This window comes from Neltuma alba, unplaced genomic scaffold (genome assembly GCF_004799145.2).
Source record: "Neltuma alba isolate B1F8T4 unplaced genomic scaffold, ASM479914v2 tig00010128_pilon, whole genome shotgun sequence".
NCBI lineage: Eukaryota > Viridiplantae > Streptophyta > Magnoliopsida > Fabales > Fabaceae > Neltuma > Neltuma alba.
Window position 1 is genome coordinate 562,748 of NW_021635079.1, and position 23,236 is coordinate 585,983.

General features: G+C 35.4%; 1 protein-coding gene across 1 annotated transcript; it reads left to right on the forward strand.

Annotated features, from left to right (window-relative positions):
• The first annotated feature begins 4,559 nt into the window (after positions 1-4,559).
• On the forward strand, positions 4,560-6,514 carry LOC114754298 (uncharacterized). The gene is made up of 3 exons (XM_028943075.1): positions 4,560-4,778; positions 4,907-4,988; positions 6,213-6,514. The coding sequence occupies exons 1-3, from the start codon at positions 4,560-4,562 to the stop codon at positions 6,512-6,514; spliced, it is 603 nt and encodes a 200-aa protein (XP_028798908.1).
• The last annotated feature ends 16,722 nt before the right edge of the window (positions 6,515-23,236 follow it).

The window sequence follows — 23,236 nt, forward strand, 5'->3', positions numbered from 1 at the left end:
TATTTATACCGATTAAAACTAAATTAAATAATTTATTTGGGTTGTTTGATGTATTATTAAAATTTTAACCGGTTAATATTTGTTTATTGATTATTTTGAGAATTTTAAATTAAGATTTTAGTTGGAAAATGTATTGTTCAAGATATATAGAATTTTTTTACCGCTTATTTAAGTGAAACAACTTATTTGGGTTACTTAATATATTATTGATATTTTAATCAGTTTAAAAAGTGAAATAGGTTAAGGATATATTATTAGAAAAATTTTGAACTTGGAAACTCAAGTTGTAAATTGAGATTTTTACAATATTAGATAAAAACAATATTTTTAAAAAATATTTATAATTTAAATGAGTTATTTGGGTAGAGGAAAATTGTTATTCGAAGTAAGAATTTTTTGGGTAGTAAATATATGTATAAATATTAATAATAATAAATTCTATGTAATTTAAGTTAATTATTTGTATGTATATTAAATTGTATCTATATTATTTGTAGATTATTTTGTACTTCTGAGTCTGTAATTTGTGCTTTTATTTCTCAAGCTGTGAGGTTAAGCTTGGAGTAGAGGTAACCGGGGTTAATTTATTTTATATACATGCTTTGGATTGTAAGGTGTTTATTATGTTTTTATTTTCTCAAATTAATTTGTGAAAGTATGCTTGTGAATAAAGTATGTATTTTCTTATATGTCAAATTTTGGTGAAGTGGGAAGTATATCGATTTAATTATGCCTGAGTTGTGTTTTATTGAAAGTTATGTTTTCTTGTGATGTTGAATTTAATATACTAATATTATGTTATTAAATAAAATAAAAGTATGTTGTACTTTGTTTGAAATTATATCATTTTACTTTGAAGAACTATGAGATTTTCAGTATATATTGTGACTATGCATGGGGTTCATATATGAAGGTTGGGATTTTGTTATGTAGAGGATAATTTTCTTGAAGCCCGCACTGCATGCCTACACTATTGATCCTAGTGTTTGGTTTTTTTGTTAGACCCCTGTAGTTCTTCCTTTTCCTTGGCCCGGAATTGAAAATAAACTCTTGGGTAGACACCTCTTGTACCGTAGTCCATCCTTAGGCAGTGTAGGTACAGGAAGGGGCCTGTTGCTTGATGTGAGTGAGGTGATTTTTGGCCGGGTTGCTCAACATAGAAAGGTTGGGTCCTTGTCAAGGAGTCATAAGGAGGAGTAAGGTGATGTGAGGGCATATTTTATTGTGTTGTTACATACATGTACTTTTGTATGAATTGTGTTATGGATGGTGAGATACACTCCTTTTATGTGATTGTATCTATTAAAGTATCATTTATTACTTAAACTATATTTAAGCACTATTTCACCAACTTGCCATCCTACTTCTATATGTTATAAATTAATACTTGGTTACTGGGATTTTACGTCTCACCCACTATTCATCAATGCTTTTCAGGAGAGCCATATAGTTTGGCTCGGCGTGAAGGGAAGCAACCAGAGGCATAGGCAAGCATAGCCTAGCAGCCCTCTTTTGGTTTAGGCATGTAATGTTATGTATATTGCCATCTTAGGGACCACGACTTTGTTAACATATACTTTCTTTTTTTGGATGACTGTATTTGATGAAATGCTGTTAAAATGGCTGAAGGCTATTGATAGAACCCAATCTTTATATGATTTTCTCAAGGTTTTCTAATGTTTTGCAACAATTTTACCCTCATTATGCATGCATTTTTATCCATTTGATTACATTGAGTCATGCATTGCATTTTACTGTTTAAGGGGTAAAAATGGTCATTTTTCTCTCCTCAATCTTAATTGCCTTGATCTATAATCAGTTGGTCTTTACAGAGCTCTTTGTTGTGATTTTCAGGCAATTGGAGAAGAACCCAAGAACTAAGATGGAGCATGGATGGAGCCAAAATGTTACAAGGACCAAAACACGAGTTTGGAGTATTCTGCCTCCTTAGGTCGTGACATAGACTTCTAAGGTCATGACCTAGATGCCCTTTCAATAAACTACGCGTTTTGGACCTGAGTCAAGATGAAAGCTCTCTCTCTTCTCAAGTTGCGACATGAAACTTATGAGGTTGCGACCTGAACCACCTAAGTCACGACCAGACACTTCTAAGGTTGCGACCTAAATGCTTTAAGTGATGCTGTGTGTTTTGGAATAGGTTTCTGAGCTTCTACACCTAAGGGGGGTAGCCACCATGAACAGACATTCTCCCATTCTGTAGATTTGCAATAGGTTGAGCCACCATAATCTTCTCTCAAGCCTTCATTGATCCCACACCCAAAACTTCCATTTTTCTTCATGTCTTCATCATTTTTTACATTTCTAAACTGATCAAACTACTCCAACCACTTTATTCTCCATTTTTCCAACCTCACTTTGTAGCTTTAACTATGGCTGTTCATTCCTGGAGCGATTGCGATTGGTTTGAAGGCATGAGAGGCTAAACCCTTAGCCTCTTGGTGTTGGAAGACAAAGCTTGACCTCAAGGACTTAATCGGAGAGTTTTTCTATAGTTTAAACATGTGCTTAATGTTGTGTTGAATATTTTTAGATTTAGGAACTTTCTGCACTTGTATTAGACTTGGTTTATGATTGTAAATCTTGTGTTTAGACTATTCTATTGTATTTGGATTGGATGATATTAATGTTGATTAATCTATATAATATTTTAGTTTGAATCCTTGTGTTCAGTTTAATTTTCAGTGATCATTGTTGATTAATCTAGGTGTTTGTATTTTGTGTTTGTCCATTGACATTCTGAGGGCATTTGCATCATCCTTCCATTTACACTCTATGTGGTTTTCAACAGTGTTTTAAGAGATGTTAATTAACTTTAATTAAAGTGAGTTTTCATTAATTAAGACATTGGGTTCAAGTGATTACTTGGGGTTTTCTTCAGACTTAGAGCTTTCCTAAAACTCCCAATCATTTTAAAGAGCAGTGATAGCTGAGTTTTCATCATCAAGAGACTATTTAACCATAATCCCCTTTAAATCCAAAACATTTCTTCATGCATTCAAAAATATCAAAAATAGTTAATTTTCTGTACTTTTCATTTATTGCACCACCTTAAACACTTGAAACCCCCATTTTTCTTCACCCAAATTTACAATGCTTTTGATAACCAATCTAGACTAGGATTTTCAATAATAAGCTCCTTGAGAAGAATGACTGGTTACATTCTATACTGTATTTTTCTGGTGCAATTCACTTTCTTGACGATCCGAAAGGTAACAATCTGGCTTCGGTCAATGGTGCTGTTGCCGGGGAGCCATTAAATTGGTTCCCTAATAATTGGTTTTACTTACCATTGTGATTTAGGTCGATTCTTGTTGAGTTTTAGTTTTTAAACTTAGATCTTGCATTCTATAACATCAAAATTTTTGAGAAATAGAACTAAATATCTTGTTTTTCCATACATTTACATTTGTATTTGCATTTTTGCACAGTATTTTGCATTTTATTTTAGCTTGATCCTGAGTGTTTTAGCCAATGTCTTGAAGTTTTGAACTCTATGCATAGTTTGTTCAGCACTTGGTTGAATTACTTAGTGATTTCTTTTTTTCAAAGGTTTTATGAAAGTAGCTTTCTGTGACTTTGAGTCACGACCTCATAACTTTGAAGTTGCGACCTCCATGCTTAAGTTGCGACCTAACTTGTGGCTTGTCGCGACCTCAACCTTCTGTTTTCTAGTATTGTTCTCGGTCTTTTCAAGTCGCGACCTCGACTTTTTCAAGTCACGACCTCAATTCCTTTTCCTTTCACAGTTGCTTTCTGTGAACTCAAGTCGCGACCTAGATTACCTAAGTCGTGATCTGATCTGGTTTTTCACTGAAAAATTTTCTGAGTGTTCAGACTTACTCTTTTTGCACAGTTTTACTCCCTGCACATTAGTGTATGGCACTTTATACACCTCAAGCTCACTGAGTACTATTTGAAATCATTGAGTTTGCCTCAATTTTAAAGTACACACTTGGTAAATACATAGTTTTGAAACTACCTCTTTCTTGAACTCTTTCTGTGCTTGAATTTTTGAGTGATTGTGCATGCCTAGAGCACGTAAGGGTAGGAGAGGTAGATATACAGGAGCCTGTAGCCCACTTCTCTTACTAGACCTATCCCATTCATCTAGTAAGAGTAAGGAAGTAGAGAAAGAAATCATGGCTAAATTACCTCCTCATGGTCCAAACAGGGGGAATGGGAATGGTAATCATAATAGAACTAATAATGGTCGAAATGAGGGGCAAGGAGAAAATAACAGCCAGAATAGGCTTAATGAACAACCTAGGGGTAGAACCATTAAGGAGCTAACTCAATCTGATGGGAACTTTGAACCTATGCCTGGTGCTTTTCCTACTTTTAATCCAGATTTTGAAATTAAAGGTCAATTGATCCACTAATTGCCAAAGTTCCATGGTCTTGCAGGAGAAAACCCATACTTACACCTCCGGACTCTTTATATGCAGTGCTTGTCCATGGAGCCAGTAGGAGCAAGTATTGATGACGTTATGTAGAAGGTTTTTCACTTATCTTTAGAGAGTAAAGCTAAAGAATAGTACATGAACCTGCCGCTCTACGTAGATAATGCTTATGAGTCATGGACCAATTTGAAGAAAGCATTCTTGGATAAGTATTTCCCCTCTATAAAGATTTCAGTTGACTGCAAGGAAATTTCGGTAGCTAAGCAAGAACCATTCGAAACATTCTTTGAATTTTGGAACAGGTTCCAAGAGATGCTTACCTGGTGCCCTAACCATCAGATTCTTGAGGAGTACTTGGTACAATATTTCTACAATGGGTTGTCGACATATAATGCATAAGTCTTGGATGCCACTGCAAACAGGTCTGTAGAAAATATGGAACTAAGGGCTGCATGGGAGTTAATAAAGACCTTTGCTCTTAATAGACAACATGTGAGCTCAAGGGATTCAATGGACCCCAAGATCCACTTTTGGTAAAGCTAGCCCAAGACATGTCTAAGCTTGCAAGTATAGTTGAAAGCCTCTGCTCTAATAAGCCTCAATCTCTTGCTCTAGAATCTACAAGCTGTGCAGTTTGTGACTCCCTGATGCACACAATTTGAAATTGCCTTAGGCTGTTAGAAGTGGTCAATGCAATGTACTAAGAAAGATATGGGCAACATTAGAAGAGAGACCCCTACTCAAACACTTATAACCCCAGTTGGAGAGATCATCCAAATTTTAAATGGGGAGGCAAAGCAAATAGGCCCAATCAATTCCAAGAAAATTAGTTCCACAATATCGGGGCCTCTTTAAGCAACTTTCAAGATTCCTCAAGAGCTGTAGTGACAACACCGCCCAACACGATGGTGTCTCAAACACAAAGAGGGGATGACACTTCTTAACTTTTAAAGAGCATGGCAGCCCAGATCACAAACATTGAGGGGCGAATGAAGGAGAGTGAAGATAAGTTCGTCTCCATAACTACTATCTTGCAAGGAATGTAAAAGGATAATTCGGATGTTCACAAAAAACTGGAGGAGCTCACCTTGAAGAATGTTGACATCACTAGTCATTTAACCCAACTGTCCAATATAGTCAATGATATGTAAGCTAAGAGTGGGGGTAGTATTCCTTCCAACACAGTGATCAATCCAAAAGCTCTTAATGCGATATTCTTAAGAAGTGGTAGAAAGGTCCACTTTGAGGATGAAAGGGTAGACAAAGATGCATCTGAGCAAGAAATAGAGAGTTCTTAACTTACCTCTATGAAGTTGGGCAAATATGAAAGTTCCAAGAAGGAGGAACTTCTTAGGAGAAAGAGATCCTAAGAAAGTAAAGATGCATAAGAAGAGGAGAACCCTATGGAAGGGTCAAAATGTAAGGGCAAACAAAGGAAAAACAAAGCGGGAATAAGTACTCATAGAGCCTTGAGCAATGAGGGTAAGAAGGTAAATCTTAATAAACTCTCTTTTCCTCAATCTTACTTGCAAGGTATGAAAATTGCTAATGAAAAACAAGATAATGAGTTGCTTGAAACTTTTAAAATAGATGAAGTAACTATACCCTTGCTTGAACTGATTAAAAAGATCCCTAAGTATGCCAAAGTTTTAAAAGAGTTGTGCACACATAAGAGGAAGTTTAAACCTAATGAACGAGTCCAGTTACCCTCTAATGTGTCTACTTTGTTTAAACCACAACTCCTAATCAAATGTCATGACCCTGGTTCCTTCACTATACCTTGTACTGTAGGTAAGACAACTATTCCTAAGGCTTTACTTGATTTAGGTGCTTCCATTAATGTTATGCCTAGGTCAATGTATGAGTCCTTACAAATTAAAAGTCTTAAACCTACCACTATGATGCTCCAGTTAGCTGATAGGACTATAAGGTACCCATACAACTTCTTAGAGGATATCCTAGTGAAAGTCAAAGACTTAGTTATCCCTGCTGATTTTTATGTCTTGGATATGCCTAATGGACAAGGTGGGGATGGGACCTTAATTTTGGGTAGACCCTTTTTAAGAACTGCTAATACTAACATTGACATGTAAAAAGGGTCTATCACTATGTCTGTTGGGGATAAATTTGCTTATTTGAATATGTATGAACAAATGAAACAACTGCATGAATATTACTCGATGTGTGATGTTAATTTTGTTGATGGGTTGTTCATTGATGAGCTTCATAATGTTAATAAAATGCATGTCTCATCCCCTACTCCTGACTCTGCTTCCCCCTTTCTTTCTAATGGTAGTGATGTGGGCTGTTCTACTGTTCATCAGTTAGATTACACCTTTTCTACTCTATCTGGTTCTACTATTACTAATAGTACACTTGGGAAGTCTTTTACTAACCTCTTTGAGCCTAAGAAAGGCTTTGTTTCTGATGTTAATATAGGTGGTAGTAGAGCTGCAAAGACTTCTAAGAAAAAGAAGTGCTTGAATCTTGTCGGGGAGCTGCGTGTCCTAAATGCTGTGCATAGACCAGTAACAACTCCACTTGCTCTCCACTCTACCGTCTCGACACCCTCAACTAAGAAAACTAATCAAAAGATAGTGGTTGCTTCTATGGAGAGTAAGAAAGTGGATTCTGAGGAAGAGAGCAAAGAGCCTACATCTCTTAGGCTCTTTTCTAAGGTGAAGAAGAAGAAAATTAAGATACCTTCTGCCACTTTACCTCCCCTCTCCATTGACCACTACACAGTCATTGATCTAGTCTATGAAGACCCTTTCCTATTAACTCCTAAGGAGGCTATGAAGATTGAAGCTGGTGCTAAGGCATAGGGCCTGCTGTCCACTTATTATATGCCAAAAGCTGAAAAAAGGGCTAGATGGATTGGACCTTTTGAAGTTCATTCAATATGCCAGCATAGGAAGGTTGTAATGAGGGATGCTAAAGGCCGGTTCTTCCAAGTAAAAAAGGAGCACCTTCGTTTCTTCAAGGAGAGCTATTAGCCTCCATGACACCTTAGGTCGCTTCTTTCCTTTACCTATCTTGTTCACTATGTTCTGTTTTGTTTTGACTGATTTGATTATTGCATGTGTTAGTGAGATAAGTGTGGGGAAGGGAGCCAACTAGTAGGAAAAGTAGTTTAGCTTATTTTAGGTTGTAGTTTTTCAATTCAATAATTTTCTCCTCTTGCTGTTCTTGTCTTATGTCCATCCTTCCTTATGCTTAATTGTTTGCTTAGTCATGCAGTGAGGGCATTGCCATGCTTATGTGTGGTTGGTGTTATTTGTTTTAATTATGGTGGTTGTTGTTCTTTTTCCCTTTCCCTTTGACAGTGAGGACACTATCAAACCTAAGTGTGGGGAAGGGATTCATTTTCGCTTTGTTGCATCATTTCTGTGGTTGTTTCAGATTTTTGGCAAATTTTTTTTCGAAAATCCAATCTTTCATCATCATTATTTGGTTTTTAATTGATTATGGATGGTGAATTGTTATGTATTGGATCATTTTTGTCTATTTTGATGCTTACTAAAAGGGTTTTTACTTGTTAAATGTTGGCCAAGCTTTGAAAATTTTTGTTGGTAGTTTCTATGACCTCAGGTCGCGACCTCACTACTTCAGGTCGCAACTTGAGTAGTGACTTTGGCATTGGAGGCTCTCTGTGATTTCAGGTCGTGACCTTGATAATTTTAAGTCACGACCATAACCCCCCTTTCTTGACTTGGTACTTCTGTGTACCCAAGTCGTGACCTCATTATTTTTAGATCGCAACCTAGCCTCTTTTGTTGTGCATCGCTATCCTTCTCTTTGCTTTTTGCAATGCTGTGTAGGAGAAACCTTTTAAGCTACCTTTGTATCTTTTTCAAGCAAACCATTGCTCTTTTTATATACCTTCATTGCATTAAACAGTTTTTCTTAAAAACTGTAACATCCAGACTTTTAGGCCTAGAAGTTCCAGAAATAGCCTAAATTAAATAGGTTACCAGACCCCTTTTTAGCAGAAGTCCCAAAGATGAGAAAGAAAGTCAAAGTAGTTTCAGGGACTAAACTGCAAAGTAAAAGTTTTAAGGGGCTAAAGTGTAATAAAGTTAGAGGCTCCAGTAAAGTCTCGAAGGCCCAAAGAGAGAAAAGAGACTAGATATAGGCCAAAGGTTGAGTTAGAAGCCTCAAAGAGAGGATTATATGAAGTTAAGTCCAACCAGGGACTAAACTGTAAATTCTAAAAGTTATGACCAACAGGGGGAAAAATGGAAGAGGGTACAGAAAATTCTAAGAAAAATCCTAAAAAATGGGAAATAATATTCTAAGACTCTTCTATGAAGAGGAAAGATGAAAATACCCCTGAGAAAGATGAAAATACCCCTGAAAATACCGTTTGAGGTAATTATTTAAAATAGCAAGAGACCTCAAAAATGTATACAAAAATGAGGTTAAATGGTTGAAAGGTTGTACTAATTTATAAAATTAGTCCCGCAACCAAAAGGCCAGTAGAGTGGCTTTAATAAATTAAAGAGCCGGTTTTGCCGATAAAAGGGTATTTTGGTAAATGAATTTTTATGCAAGGTTTAAAGGAAGTGTTATGGCCTAAGAAAATTCATAGATATTTTCTAGAATTAAATGGAATTTATAAAGTAGACAGAATAATTTTTTGAGCTCTGAAAGGCCATAAAGAAAGCCGGAGAAACGTGGGCCAAGTAAATTCGGAGGAAGCTTATGAAACAAGTTTGATCCAACGGTTAGGATCTAATCTCCCATCTCCTCCACCACTTTCATGACACTTGGCATCTTCTAGAAGGTTGAGGTAAGAATGATGTAATAAGATGATGCAATGATGATGCAAAAGTCCACTTGAACTTCCAAATTTGCCCTTACCCTTTCTATTAGCCACCAAGGGCATTTTGGTCCATTCAAGCCAACTTTTTTGGCTATAAATAGAGCCTCTTCCCCTTCATATTTTCAGCCAACATGAGTTTAAGAGGGGAAACTCTGCCAAAATTTAGAGAGAAAAACGTAGGGGTGAAGGCCAAGAAGAAGGAACAAAGTTCAAGCTTCAAAATCAAGGTATGTGGTGGCTGTAGCATCTGATTTTATACCTATTTCGAATTAGTTACTGTACGTATTTGATTCTGAAATTTTTCATGCTTAAAGTACACTCTATGAGCTTTAAATCCATGGGTAGAACACTTTATTTGGATATGTGTACGATTTATGGTGATTTTTCAAAGTTAGGGTTTGAAATCTGGAAACAGTGTTGAACTTTTGAGAGATTGTCGAGTTCCGTACAATTCTGGTACTGTTCTGAGTAGAATTGGTTCCTGAAACTATTTTTCCTTTAAATTTAACTTAATTAGATTTCAGTGAGACTTGGAAGCACTCAATTTGGAGTTTTCTAGATTTAATTATGAATTTTCAAAGTTGAGCAAAAATTCTGGAGATTCTGCGTGAACAGTACCCGCGAACCAAAATTTCCAGATTTGATATTCTTGAATCTAAAGCCATCTAAAGTGGTCCTAATTGATAGGAAATAGATCATAAGGATGGAAAATGATGAGATTTAGGTTAGAAAAGCTAGAAAGAAAACCCTAAGTCTAAGTGAAAGGGTTGAGGTTCAAGAAAGCTAGTCTTGAACTTTATGTAATCTAATGGTCTTAATGGATTGTGTCATCATTATGGTTATGTTTAGGATCTTTGGAACATCCAAGAGGATGTTTAGTGATGTTGATTGAATGCCCACATGGTTGGAAAGTCAAGGGAGTCAAAGGAAAAGTAAGAGGAAAGCTTGAGGTGCAAGGTAGTGAACTTACCTATTGTCATTGCTTGATGTGGTATGCTTGTGTGTTGCCGTGTACATGTTATTTGCATGTTGTTGTGACATGTTTTAGCTGCTATAATTGCTATTCATGATGAGTAGATTATGTCTCCATGGCCATGCATCAAGAAGTTAGCTTTGAGCATGCTAGTATGTCACTAATTAACAAGAGAATAAACAAGTTGCGTGTAGTGCATTAGCATCCATCTAGCATGATTATGTGGTATTGTTTGCTACTGAGATTCCCTTGAATCTCACCCCCTTCCTAACCAACCATTTAGGTCAATCAATGGTGGGCACTAATGGCATGAGAAGCAAGGAGAAGAAGTGGAGAGTTATTGATGCTAATGATTGATATTATTATTCAATGTATAATTCTCCTATGTTATGACTTATGTTATGAATGCCATCAATTCAATGTATGTGCTAAGGATGTTTATGGCATGAATGAAAGTATATGAGTATGAATGAGAAAGATTAAGCTCATGCTATGTATGTCAAAGAAATAAAAAGAATTAAAGTAAGGAGCTATTAAAGGATAAAACGTAGGTCCTGAAGCAGTTAGTTTTGAGCTTCAGTTTGACCTATCAAATGAATGAGTTAAATCCACGAGATTTGGCAGACTTATAGTGCACATCCCAAGCTTCAAAATGAGTAGTAAATCACCTCATTTGGATGTGTATACAAAGAGATATGAGTTTTCAAAGTTAAGGCGCAGAATCTGGAGAGTCCAGATTTTACCAAACGAATAGTAATCTTAATCCAATAAACTGTACGTTTTCAATGAGGATGAGTTCAGTTGAATATTTTTCCCTTAAAGAGCATTGAAAGAGCTTTCTGTAGAATTTTGGAACACCTCCATACGATATTTCTAGAATTAGTTATGATTTTTTTAAAGTTGGACCTGTAATCTGAAAACTGGACAGTGAACAGTAATTTTCCGAAAATTAACGTCCAAATTGAAATTTTTAAGCTTAAGACCATCCAAAGTGGTCTGGAATGGTTCTAAATGAATGCTAAGGTATTATATAAGTAAGGTGTGACAAAAACCATGCCATCCTTGGACTTTTACGAGCACTGATTTTGAAAATGATTTTTCTAAAGACTCTATAGTCACTTTGAGATTCAAGTATATTCTTAAGTGATTATTTTGATCTTTTTAATCCTCATCTTATGGGTTGCTTTTGTGATAAGTGTCTTAATGTCTTATGACTAATGCATATTGATTGAAACTTCTTGTATGAGCAATGGAGATGTGAAACCCTTTTTGGAAGGATATTCTTGAGCTTTAATTCCTATATTGAGTGATTATTCATGTGGTTTACATTCTCTAGAACTTGTTTTAGCTCTTGGTCAAAATTACGTGTGCATTTATGATTTTGAATATGATAGTGGCATTCTTTTCTACACCTTTCTACCCAAACACAACCCACAACCTTCTATCCGTTGCTTAACCATTTTTGAGCCCGCACTTCCTTTATTTTGTCTACGATTTTGAGTGTTTTGAACAATGACATTAATTGAGTTGATTCCAGCTCAATAATTACAATTTCCTGATCTTCATGGGTCTTAATTGGGAATTTTACTTTTAGTTTTTTAAAAAAAAAGAACAGAAAAGTAAAGAAATACTTCTTATATACATAAGCTATAGTAGCAAAATAAAGTTAAATAAAGTATTCCCTTGGTGGTAGAAGGTTGGGATCTAAACTTCCTTGTCTAAGATTAGATGATATTTAACTCACATTTCTTCAATTCTTGACACTCGAGTTTACCATTTTCTGTTCCATTTAGCCTTTCCATCACTACAACCTTAAAAGTCCTCTTGATTCTTTATATGAATGTTGAATAGTAGTGGAGATTTTAGAGTTATTATAAGCTTATGGTACAATGTTTGCTGCTTTGATGATTAAGAGAAAAGAACGCCAATGAAGAGAGATGAGCGAATCAAACACTTATACACTGTGAGCAAATCTCTGCTGTTTATGCATTTAGAGTTAATTGCACATTGTATCGGATTACTTAGCATTGTTCATGTTATCATTTTTGTATTCCTGAAAGATGTTGATCAACGAGCTCTTGAAATCACTTTTTAACATGCTAGTTTCTTTATTTGTAGCTGTACTTTCTTTAGAATGATTCAAGTCTTCATCTAGGAGTATAAAGGTTCAAGTGTGGGGGAGTGATAGAACCTAATCTTTATATGGTTTTTTCAAGGTTTTCTAATGTTTTGCAACAATATTACCCTCATTATGCATGTATTTTTTATCCATTTGATTACATTGAGTCATGCATTGCATTTTGCTATTTAAGGGGTAAAAAGGGTCATTTCTCTCTCCTTAATCTTAATTGTCTTGATCTGTAATCAATTGGTCTTTACAGAGCTCTTTATTGTGATTTTTAGGCAATTAGAGAAGAACCCAAGAAATAAGATGGAGCATGGATGGAGCCAAAATGTTACAAGGACCAAAACACGAGTTTGGAGTATTCTGCCTCCCCAGGTCGTGACATGGATGCCCTTTCAATAAACTACGTGTTTTGGACTTAAGATGAAAGCTCTCTGTCTTCTCAAGTCGCGACATGAAACTTATGAGGTCGCGACTTGAACCCCCTAAGTCGCGACCTGACACTTTTGAGGTCATGACTTGAGTGCTTTAAGTTAAGTTGTGTATTTTGGAATAGGTTTCTGAGCTTTTACACCTAAAGGGGGCAGCCACCACGAACAGACACTCTCCCCTTCTGCAGATTTGCAATAGGTTGAGCTACCATCATCTCCTCTCAAGCCTCCATTGATCCCACCCCCAAAACTTATATTTTTCTTCATCTCTTTATCATTTTTTGTATTTTTGAACTAATCAAACCACTCCAACCACCTTATTCTTCATTTTTCCAATCTCATTTTTAGATTTAACCATGGCTATTCATTCCTAAAGCAATTGCGATTGGTTTGAAGGCATGAGAGGCTAAACCTTAGCCTTTTAGTGATGGAAGACAAAGCTTGAGCTCAAGGACTTAATTGGGGATTTGCTTAATGTTGTGTTGAATATTTCTAGATTTAGGACATTTCTGCACTTGTTTAGATTTGGTTTATGATTGTAAATCTTGTGTTTAGACTATTCTATTGTATTTGGATTGGATGATGTTAATGTTGATTAATCTATATAATATTTTAGTTTGAATCCTTGTGTTCATTTTGATTTTCAGTGATCATTGTTGATTAATCTAGGTGTTTGGTATTTTGTGTTTGTCGATTGACATTCTGAGGGCATTTGCATCATCCTTCCATTTACACTCTATGTGGTTTTCAACAGTGTTTTAAGAGATGTTAATTAATTTTAATTAAAGTGAGTTTTCATTAATTAAAACATTGGACCTAAGTGATTACTTGGGGTTTGCTTCAGACCTAGAGGTTTCCTAGAACTCCCAATCATTTTAAAGAGCAGTGATACTGAGTTTTCATCATCAAGAGACTGTTTAACCATAATCTCCTTCAAATCCAAAATATTTCTTCATTCATTCAAAAATACTAAAAAAAGTTAATTTTCTGTACTTTTCATTCATTGCACCACTTTAAGCACTTGAAACCCCCCATTTTCTTCACCCAAATTTACAATGCTTTTGATAACCAATCTAGACTCAGATTTCCAGTAATATGCTCCTCGAGAAGCATAACTGGTTGCATCCTATACTGTATTTTTCTAGTACAATTCACTTTCTTGACGATCCGGAAGGCGATAACTCGGCTTCGATCAGCTATAAGACTTTGCTGTATGTGTTACTCTTATGTATATGACTTGTGGGCTGGGTTGAGCAACCTGTGTTTTTTATGTGCCCTAAGTCTTTGTGGGAGGAATGTTTATGTTGGGCTTGTGGGCAGTTACTGTGCCCTAAATCCTTATTCTGTGTGTTGTTAAACCCATGGGTGTTTTATGTATCCTGAGCCTCTTGGGATGTTTTCGGAATAAGACAATCTCTTTATAACTATAGTAGTATTTTAACGCTCTAACTCAATTCTTTTTCTACCATGGTTATCATTTTAAAAATGGTTTTACAATTATGTATTAAGAAGAAGTCTTTTCAACTTAGTATCAGTTTCAAGGTTTTTGTGATATCTGGTGCATTTCAAATAATATCTATAGCAATATACACTCATTACACTTAAGCTTTCCTTTAATTTCCCCTTTTTCCTTTCTTACATGTTTACCTTTCTTTTTATAGGGTTCTACCCTTAGGTGGGGAGAGATGATAAGAACTAGGCGTAATGCTGATACTGGTGAGGGAAGTCGCCAACCACCTAATGGCAATTGTCAAGCTAATCAGACTAATGATGAGATCTTGAGGCAATTACAAGCTGTAATTCTTTCCCTTAATGAGCGGGTTAGAAAAATAGAGGATAACCGAAGGAACAAGGAAGCTGAAATCTCTCAAGAGATGGAAGGTCATCATGATGGTGACAGTATTGAACATAATAGGCCCCAATCAAATGAGCAAGAAACGGTGAATAAAGAAGAGGTTGCTGAGGTATTACCAGACATTCCTATAACAACAGTTTGGAAGTATATAGCCCGCTTCAACCCTCTAACTTTTAAGGGTAGTCTGAATTCTATAGAAGCAGAGGCTTGGATGAACCAATTGGAGACCCTGTTTAGTACTGTCAATTGTAGTTCCCAACAAAAGGTGCAGGTTGCCAAGGTTCTGTTAGAAGGAAGGGTAGAGCAATGGTGGGATAGAGTGAGACTTATTAATGATAGGAGGATGGTTTGGAATTAATTCAAGGATTTATTCTTTGATTACTTCTTTCCAATAGAGGTGAGACAATAGGAAGAAGCAGAGTTCTATGCCTTGCAATAGGGAAACATGCATAAGGATCAATTTATTGCCTAATTCATAGATCTATCCAAGTATATGGTATACCTACATCATTATCGAAACACTTGGTGGATGGCTGTTCAGTTAATGGAGAAAGCCAGACCAGACATTAAGCAACAATTGGCCACAGTAAAGGTTACTAACTTTGAAAAGATGTGTACTCATATTCGTCAAATTGCATGAAGGATGAGAGAAATTGATAAGTATCGTAGAAGAGACAACCTTGGGTGCTTTAGTCGCCAGACAGGTGCCTCAAGATCTGGAAGGCAATTTAGTAGCTATATGGGACCTACTGGTGGAGTGGGGAAGAAAACTAGACAATCAGGTGCTAGTAGTTTTGGCAACAGAAAACAATCCCATCAGGGAAACTTTCAGCAAAGGAACCATTTTCACGGTGCTCATACCCAGAGGAGTCAAGGAGGAGGGAGTCAAATTTCCCAGCGTGGCTCTGTAGCATCTACTCCTAGCATGACTAACCATCTCGCTTGTCCTAGATGTGGAAGGCAACACTTTGGAGAGTACTAGATCTGCTTTAATTGTGGAGAGCTAGGACACTTAGCTAAGTATTACAATAAGGCTAAGAGAAACAACAGGACCCCTAAGTCATCTGTACCAAGGGGTATGTTCGCTATGACTTCTGAGGAGATGGGTGATTCACCTAATTTGATTTGAGGTAACATACTCTTACAAAATCATCCCTTATGTGCTATGTTTGACTCAGGAGCAACCTACTCTTTTGTGTCCTTTATTGTGTTAAAAGATTAAGACTGTGTATGGATGATTTGTCTTATGTTCTGTGTGTGACTACTCCGGCGGGAGGAACCGTGAGAACTGTTAAAGTCTGCAAAGGTTTGACCTTTGTATTTAGGGATTGGGAAATAAACATTGATTTGATTTGTTTGCCCCTACGAGGCATAGATGTTATTGTAGATATGGATTGGTTGTTAGCTAATAGAGCTACTTTGGATTCCAAGAAGAAGTTTGTTATGTTGCACTCAATCTCAACATTTGTAGACGTACTAGATGTTCCTGTTTTATTATCAGTAGCTCAGGTAGAGAAATCTATTAAGAAGGGTGCCAAGCTTTTGTGGTCTTTTTCTCTATGCAACTTGAAAAGGAAGGGAAGATAGACCAGATTAAAGTAGTAAGTGAGTTTCCTGATGTGTTCCCTGAAGAAATATCTGGGTTACCTCTGATACGGGAGGTGGATTTTTCTATTGAATTAACTCCAGGAACTGAACCTATTTCTAAAGTTCTGTATAGAATGTCACCCTCTGAGTTAGCAGAATTAAAGAAATAGATTGAGGATCTGTTGGAAAAAGGTTTTATTAGATCGAGTGTTTCTCCATGGGGTTCACCCGTGTTGTTTGTCAAAAAGAAAGATAGCAATTTGAGGTTGTGCATAGATTATCATCAGTTGAATAAGGTCAGAATTAAGAACAAGTATCCCCTTCCGAGAATTGATGACTTGCTTGACCAGCTTGTAGGTTCTTCTGTGTTCTCCAAAATTGATTTAAGATTTGGCTATCATTAGTTAAGGGTTAGGTCAGAGGACATTCCCAAGACCGCTTTTCAAACTCGTTATGGTCACTACGAGTTTCTAGTGATGTCTTTTGGATTAACAAACACTCTAGCGGTGTTTATGGACTATATGAATAGGATCTTCTGGCTTTACTTAGATCAATTTGTTGTAGTCTTCATTAATGAAATCCTCATATACTCTAAGAGCGAAGAGGAGCATTGTAAACACCTTCGTATTGTATTACAAATATTAAGAGAGAACAAGTTATATGCCAAACTGAGCAAATGTGAGTTTTGGTTAAAGGAGGTAAAGTTTTTAAGTTATGTGGTATCAGTCGAAGGTGTGGTCGTGGATTCGAGTAAAGTAGAGGCGGTGTTGAAATGGGAAACTCCCAAGTCTATGATTAAAGTGAGGAGCTTTATAGGGTTAGCTGGGTATTACCGTCGTTTCATTAAAGGCTTTTCTCAGATAGCCATGCCATTAACTAACTTGACAAAGAAGGACAAACCTTTTGTATCAACAGAAAAGTGTGAAGCTGCATTTCAGGAGTTGAAAATAAAGTTGACCATGACACTTGTCCTCATTATACTTGAACCATCACAAATGTACACAGTATACATAGATACATCTTTAAAAGGTTTGGGCTGTGTATTGATGTAAGATAACAAGGTGGTAGCTCATGCATTGAGACAATTAAGACCTCACGAAGAGAATTACCCCACCCATGACTTGGAACTAGCAGCAATTGTGTTTGCCTTAAAGATTTGGAGACACTATCTTTATGGTGCGCAATTTGAGATTTTCAGTGACCATAAAAGCTTAAAGTACCTGGTAGACCAGAAAGAGTTAAATAATCGTCAGTAAAGATGGATGGAGTTCTTAGCGGATTATGATTTTGAGTTGAGGTATTATTCAGGGAAGGCTAATGTGGTGGCTAATGCATTGATAGAAAAATAGTGTATGTTTTTTACATGAATGTAACAGAACATCAATTGCTAGAGAAGTTAACTAAAATACCAATTATGGGTAAGATGCTAGAGATGACTGTTACTCTAAATGCAGTACTTGGGGACTTTGACTTCTTAAAAGAGCTGAAGATAGCCCAAATAGAGGATGAGAAATTAATGAGGATAAGAGAAAAAGTAGAAAATGGAGCAGTATCAAATTATGATATTGGAGATGAAGAAATCTTAAGGTACAAGAGAAGAATTTGTGTTCCAAATAATGAAGAAATGAAAAAGACAATTCTTGAGGAGGCACATAGAACTAAGTACACCATTCACCCTGGAATAACCAAGATCTATCATGATTTGAAGCAAGAGTATTGGTGGCCAGGGATGAAGCGTGATGTGACTAATTTTGTACTCAAGTGCTTGACTTGTCAGAAAGTAAAAATTAAACACCAAAAGCCATCAGGTTTAATCCAAAACCTAAAAATCCCTAAGTGGAAATAGGATAGCATTTTAATGGACTTTATCATGGGTTTGCCTAGAACTCCAGCGGGTTATGATGCAATCTCGGTCATTGTAGATAGACTAATAAAGTTAGCCCACTTTCTCCCAATCAAGTCTACTTGTTCTATAGAAAAACTAGCTCAATTGTATGTAGATGAGATTGTGAGATTGCATGGGATACCAAAAGATATCATATCAGATCGAGATGCAAGGTTCAACTCAAACTTCTGGAAGGCGATGCAAGTAGCTTTTGGCACAAAGTTGAAGTTCAGTACGACGTATCATCCCCAAACTGATGGTCAAACTGAGAGGACTATCCAAACTCTCCAGGATATGTTGAGGGCTTGCACAATTGAACTTCCAGGTAGCTAGGATCACCATCTTCCATCAGCAAAATTCGCCTACAACAATAGTTATCATATGAGCATCCAGATGGCACCTTACAAAGCATTGTATGGAAGAAAGTGTAGATCACCACTGTGTTGGACTGAATTGAGTAAGAGAACCATTGTTGGGCCTGACTTTGGGGAGGCAACCACAAAGAAAATTGAATTAATCAAATAGAGGTTGATGACTGCTTAGAGTCACTAGAAGAGTTTCACAGATTGACGACAGAGGCCTTTGAAATTTGGAGTGGGTGACCATGTGTTTTTGAAATTTTCACCAGTGACTAGCATTGGTAGATCCATCAAGGCCAAGAAGTTGACTCCTCGATATCTTGGACCTTACAAGATTTTGGAGCATATTGGACTGGTCGCTTATCAAATTGCTTTACCCCCGCATCTCTCTAATATGCATAATGTCTTTGATGCATCACAACTCAAGAAGTATCATCCAGATCCATCTCATGTTATTGAGCCAGAGGAGATTGAGTTACAAGATAATATCACCTTTCGAGCTGAGCCCAAACACATTCTAGATGTCAAGAATAAGCAACTCCGAAATAAAACAACTTAGTACTTAAGGTTTTTTGGAAAGGCATGTCCCCTGGTGATGCCACTTGGGAAACTGAGGAGTGAATGCGGTGTGATTTTCCACATCTGTTTTCTAAAATATGTGCTGATGTGTTAATTGTATACTATCTTATGTGATGATAGTATGTGTGTGGTGATATTATCTTTTTCTTCAATGTTGTTGTGTTGTTATATTTCTTATATGCGTTGTGACTTTTGAGGACAAAATTCTATTTAGGTGGGGAGAACTGTAACACCCTAAATATTACTTAAAAAATATTAATATTATTTCAAAAAAATATAATATAATAATATTTTATTATTATAAAATAATAATATTTTTATATTTAAGAAAAAAAGGGGAGGGATAACACGTTCAGCTTTCCATCGAAAGCTGAACGCATTTAAAGAAGAAGAAGAAATTGATGAAGGGCGACATTTATTGAAGAAGAAAAAAATGAAGAGGATGGTTGAAGTTTAAAGTTTAAATAGAGGAGGAGAGGTGCAGGAAGAGAGATCGAGAGAAAGGCAGAGAAGTGCTAGCAGTTTGAAAGGTATTATAAGTTTTAGGGATCATATAGGTACATAAAAACACTTCTGTCTATTAAATTTCTTTATAAATATTTCTTATATATTTAGATCTTTATATTAGTAGTATTATTATAATGTTTAGAGAAAATTTTGTGATTTGGGTATGGAGTAAATATTGGGTTTTGACAATATTTGACCGTAGAAATTTAAGGATATATTAGTAAGAAATTTTAATCGATTTAGATTTGTTTTTTTATTACTTTTGGTATTTAAAATTAAATTTATTTGTTGAAAAATCTGTCATTTATGATATATATCATATTTATACCAATTAAAACTAAGTTAAATAATTTATTTGGGTTGTTTGATGTATTATTAAAATTTTAACTGGTTAATATTTGTTTATTGATTATTTTGAGAATTTTAAACTAAGATTTTAGTTGGAAAATGCATTGTTCAGGATATATAGAATATTTTTTACTGATTAAATTTAAGTTAAACAACTTATTTGGGTTACTTAATATATTATTGATATTTTAATCAATTTAAAATGTAAAATAGGTTAAGGATATATTATTAGAAAAATTTTGAAGTTGGAAACTCAAGTTCTAAATTGAGATTTTTACAATATTAGATAAAAACAATATTTTTATAAATATTTATAATTTAAATGAGTTATTTGGGTAGAGGAAAATTGTTATTCAAAGTAAGAATTTTTTGGATAGTAGATATATGTATAAATATTAATAATAATAAATTCTATGTGATTTAAGTTAATTATTTTTATGTATATTAAATTGTATCTATATTATTTGCAGATTATCTTATACTTCGGAGTTTGTAATTTATGCTCTTATTTCTCAAGCTGTGAGGTTAAGCTTGGAGTAGAGGTAACCAGGGTTAATTTATTTTATATACATGCTTTGGATTGTAAGGTGTTTATTATGTTTTTATTTTCTCAAATTAATTTGTGAAAGTATGCTTGTGAATAAAGTATGTATTTTCTTATATGCCAAATTTTGGTGAAGTGGGAAGTATATTAATTTAATTATGAATGAGTTGTGTTTTATTGAAAATTTTGTTTTCTTGTGATGTTGAATTTAATATACTAATATCATGTTATTAAATAAAATAATTTGTACTTTGTTTGAAATATCATTTTACTTTGAAGAACTATGAGATTTTCAATATATATTGTGACTATGCATGGGGTTCATATGTGAAGGTTGGGATTTTGTTATGTAGAGGATAATTGTTCTTGAAGCCCGCACGGCGTGCCCACACTATTGATCCTAGTGTTTGGTCTTTTTGTTAGACCCCTATAGTTCTTCCTTTTTCTTGGCTCAGAATTGAAAATGAACTCTTGGGTAGACACTTCTTGTACCGTAGTCCATCCTTGGGCAGTGTAGGTATAGGAAGGAGCCTATTTCTTGATATGAGCGGGGTGACATTTGGCTAGGTTACTCAACACAGAAAGCCCGGGTCCTTGTCAAGGAGTCATAAAGAGGAGTAAGGTGATAGGAAGGCATATTTCATTGTGTTGTTGCATATATGTACTTTTGTATGAATTGTGCTATGGATGGTGAGATATACTCCTTTTACGTGATTGTATCTATTAAAGTATCATTTATTACTTAAACTATATTTAAGCACTATTTCACCAACCTGCCATCCTACTTGTATATGTTATAAATTAATACTTGGTTACTGAAACTTTACGTCTCACCCCACTATTCATCAATGCTTTTCAGGAGAGCTATCTAGTTTGGCTCGGCGCGAAGGGAAGCAACCAGAGGCATGGGTGAGCATAGCCTAGTAGTCCTCTTTTGGTTTAGGCGTGTAATGTTATGTATATTGCCATCTTAGGGCCCATGGCTTTATTGACATATATTTGTTTTTGTTTAGATGATTGTATTTGATGAAATACTATTAAAATGGCTGAAGGCCATAAGACTTTGCTGTATGTGTTACTCTTATTATATGACTTGTGGGCTGGGTTGAGTGACCTGTGTTTTTTGTGTGCCCTAAGTCTTTGTGGGAGGAATGTTTATGTTGGGCTTATGGGCGGTTACTGTGCCTTGAGTCCTTGTTCTGTGTATTATTAAACTCATGGGTGTTTTATGTATCCTGAGCCTCTTGGAATGTTTTCGGAATAAGACAAACTCTTTATAACCATGGTAGTATTTTAACGCTCTAACTTGATTCTTTTTCTACCATGGTTATCATTTTAAAAATATTTTTATAATTATGTATTAAGAAGAGGTCTTTTCATTATCATAGTCTTTATCTCTTTTCCTTCCATAGTTCCAATCTCACCACTCACCATCAGTCTCAATTTATGAGTTAGTACTCAAGTTGAGTCCTTTAATCATTTTTCTTCAGTCACAGTATTGCCACTTGCCCTCCCCTCTCTGTGTCTATGTTTGAACTTGAAATATTTCAATTTTTTAAATTGATTTTTGTCTTCATTGTATGTTCATGTCCTTTGTCCATTCTCTATTTATTAGGTTGCCTTCTTTGATTTTTATGTTCATTTTTCATATTTTTTTTGGATTGCTTTATGCTTTTGGTTGGCTCACATTATTAGCTCTTGATTAAACTATTGACCTAGAGAACTAATCACTCTATTGGTCTACTTAACCAACTAAACTAGCTAGTAATTGATTTGGGATTAACACATTTAACCTAATAGGTTAAACAAGTTGGCCAGGTTGGATTGTATATAATGTTTTTCCTTTTCTAAGCTCATGATGACATCATTTTGAGTTAAAAAAATTATCAACCCATCATATTTATGCTTTAAGAACTTTGTTTTGTTGGATTATGTGTGATTTATGCATGAATTTTTCATTCACTGATGGATTAATGCATTTTTTATTTATTACTTTTTCTTACTCAAAGAAATTGTGTTCTGATAAGTTAAAATTACAACACAATGCTAAGGAAGGCCAGGATAAAACTTTAACATGGTATTGCTATCTAAGAATCCCTTGTAAAGGTGAGGCACTAAAAGGGAAAACCATGGAAGGAGTAAACAGCTTTATTATGGTGACTATTAGGAAATCCTTTCCAACAGACAAGGTATTATGGGATAGGTGTTCATATGGGCAATTCAATGCCATGGATGCTCTTTTTATGATCTGGGGATAGTTCTTCAAATGGATCTATAATCTCCATTTTGAGGAGTTTCTTCCTCTAACTTACTTGTTTAGAATTCTTTTTTTTTTTTTTAACTACATTCTTGCTTGTTTAGCATGCCTTTTCTACTTGATCCTTCAAGTCATTGGCTAACTCCATAAGCTTATTTGCTCCCTTCTCAAGGTCATCATGTGTACAATTACGTGTCTATTGCTGATAGTCTAGTTTAGCTATGAGTTGTTCTATCTACACCTTGTACTCAGTTTGATGACCATTAGAATCTTCATGCTAGCGATGATCTTTTCCCTTATACTGAGGGTATGTAGCATACTTATATTAGCAATAGGTGACATACCCATGTTGACCACCATAATTATATTAATAGTAAAAACTAATAAACTATGCTTATATTGACATTTTTATACATGCTCATAACGATATTCATATTCATATTGCAAATGATTAGCATAACTACTACAACAACTAGCATATCAATCATAGTTAGCATGTTCAAATTGTTCATGATTAGTATATTTATAGCGACAATCACC

What these genes read in the sequence shown, in the direction of transcription:
- LOC114754298 (XM_028943075.1), top strand. Translation starts at nt 4,560, where the DNA reads ATGAACCTGCCGCTCTACGTAGATAATGCTTATGAGTCATGGACCAAT. An exon ending in AGATTCTTGAGGAGTACTTG is followed by an intron (nt 4,779 to 4,906) that starts GTACAATATTTC and finishes TGCTCTTAATAG; the next exon opens with ACAACATGTGAGCTCAAGGG. An exon ending in AGACATGTCTAAGCTTGCAA is followed by an intron (nt 4,989 to 6,212) that starts GTATAGTTGAAA and finishes CTTGTACTGTAG; the next exon opens with GTAAGACAACTATTCCTAAG.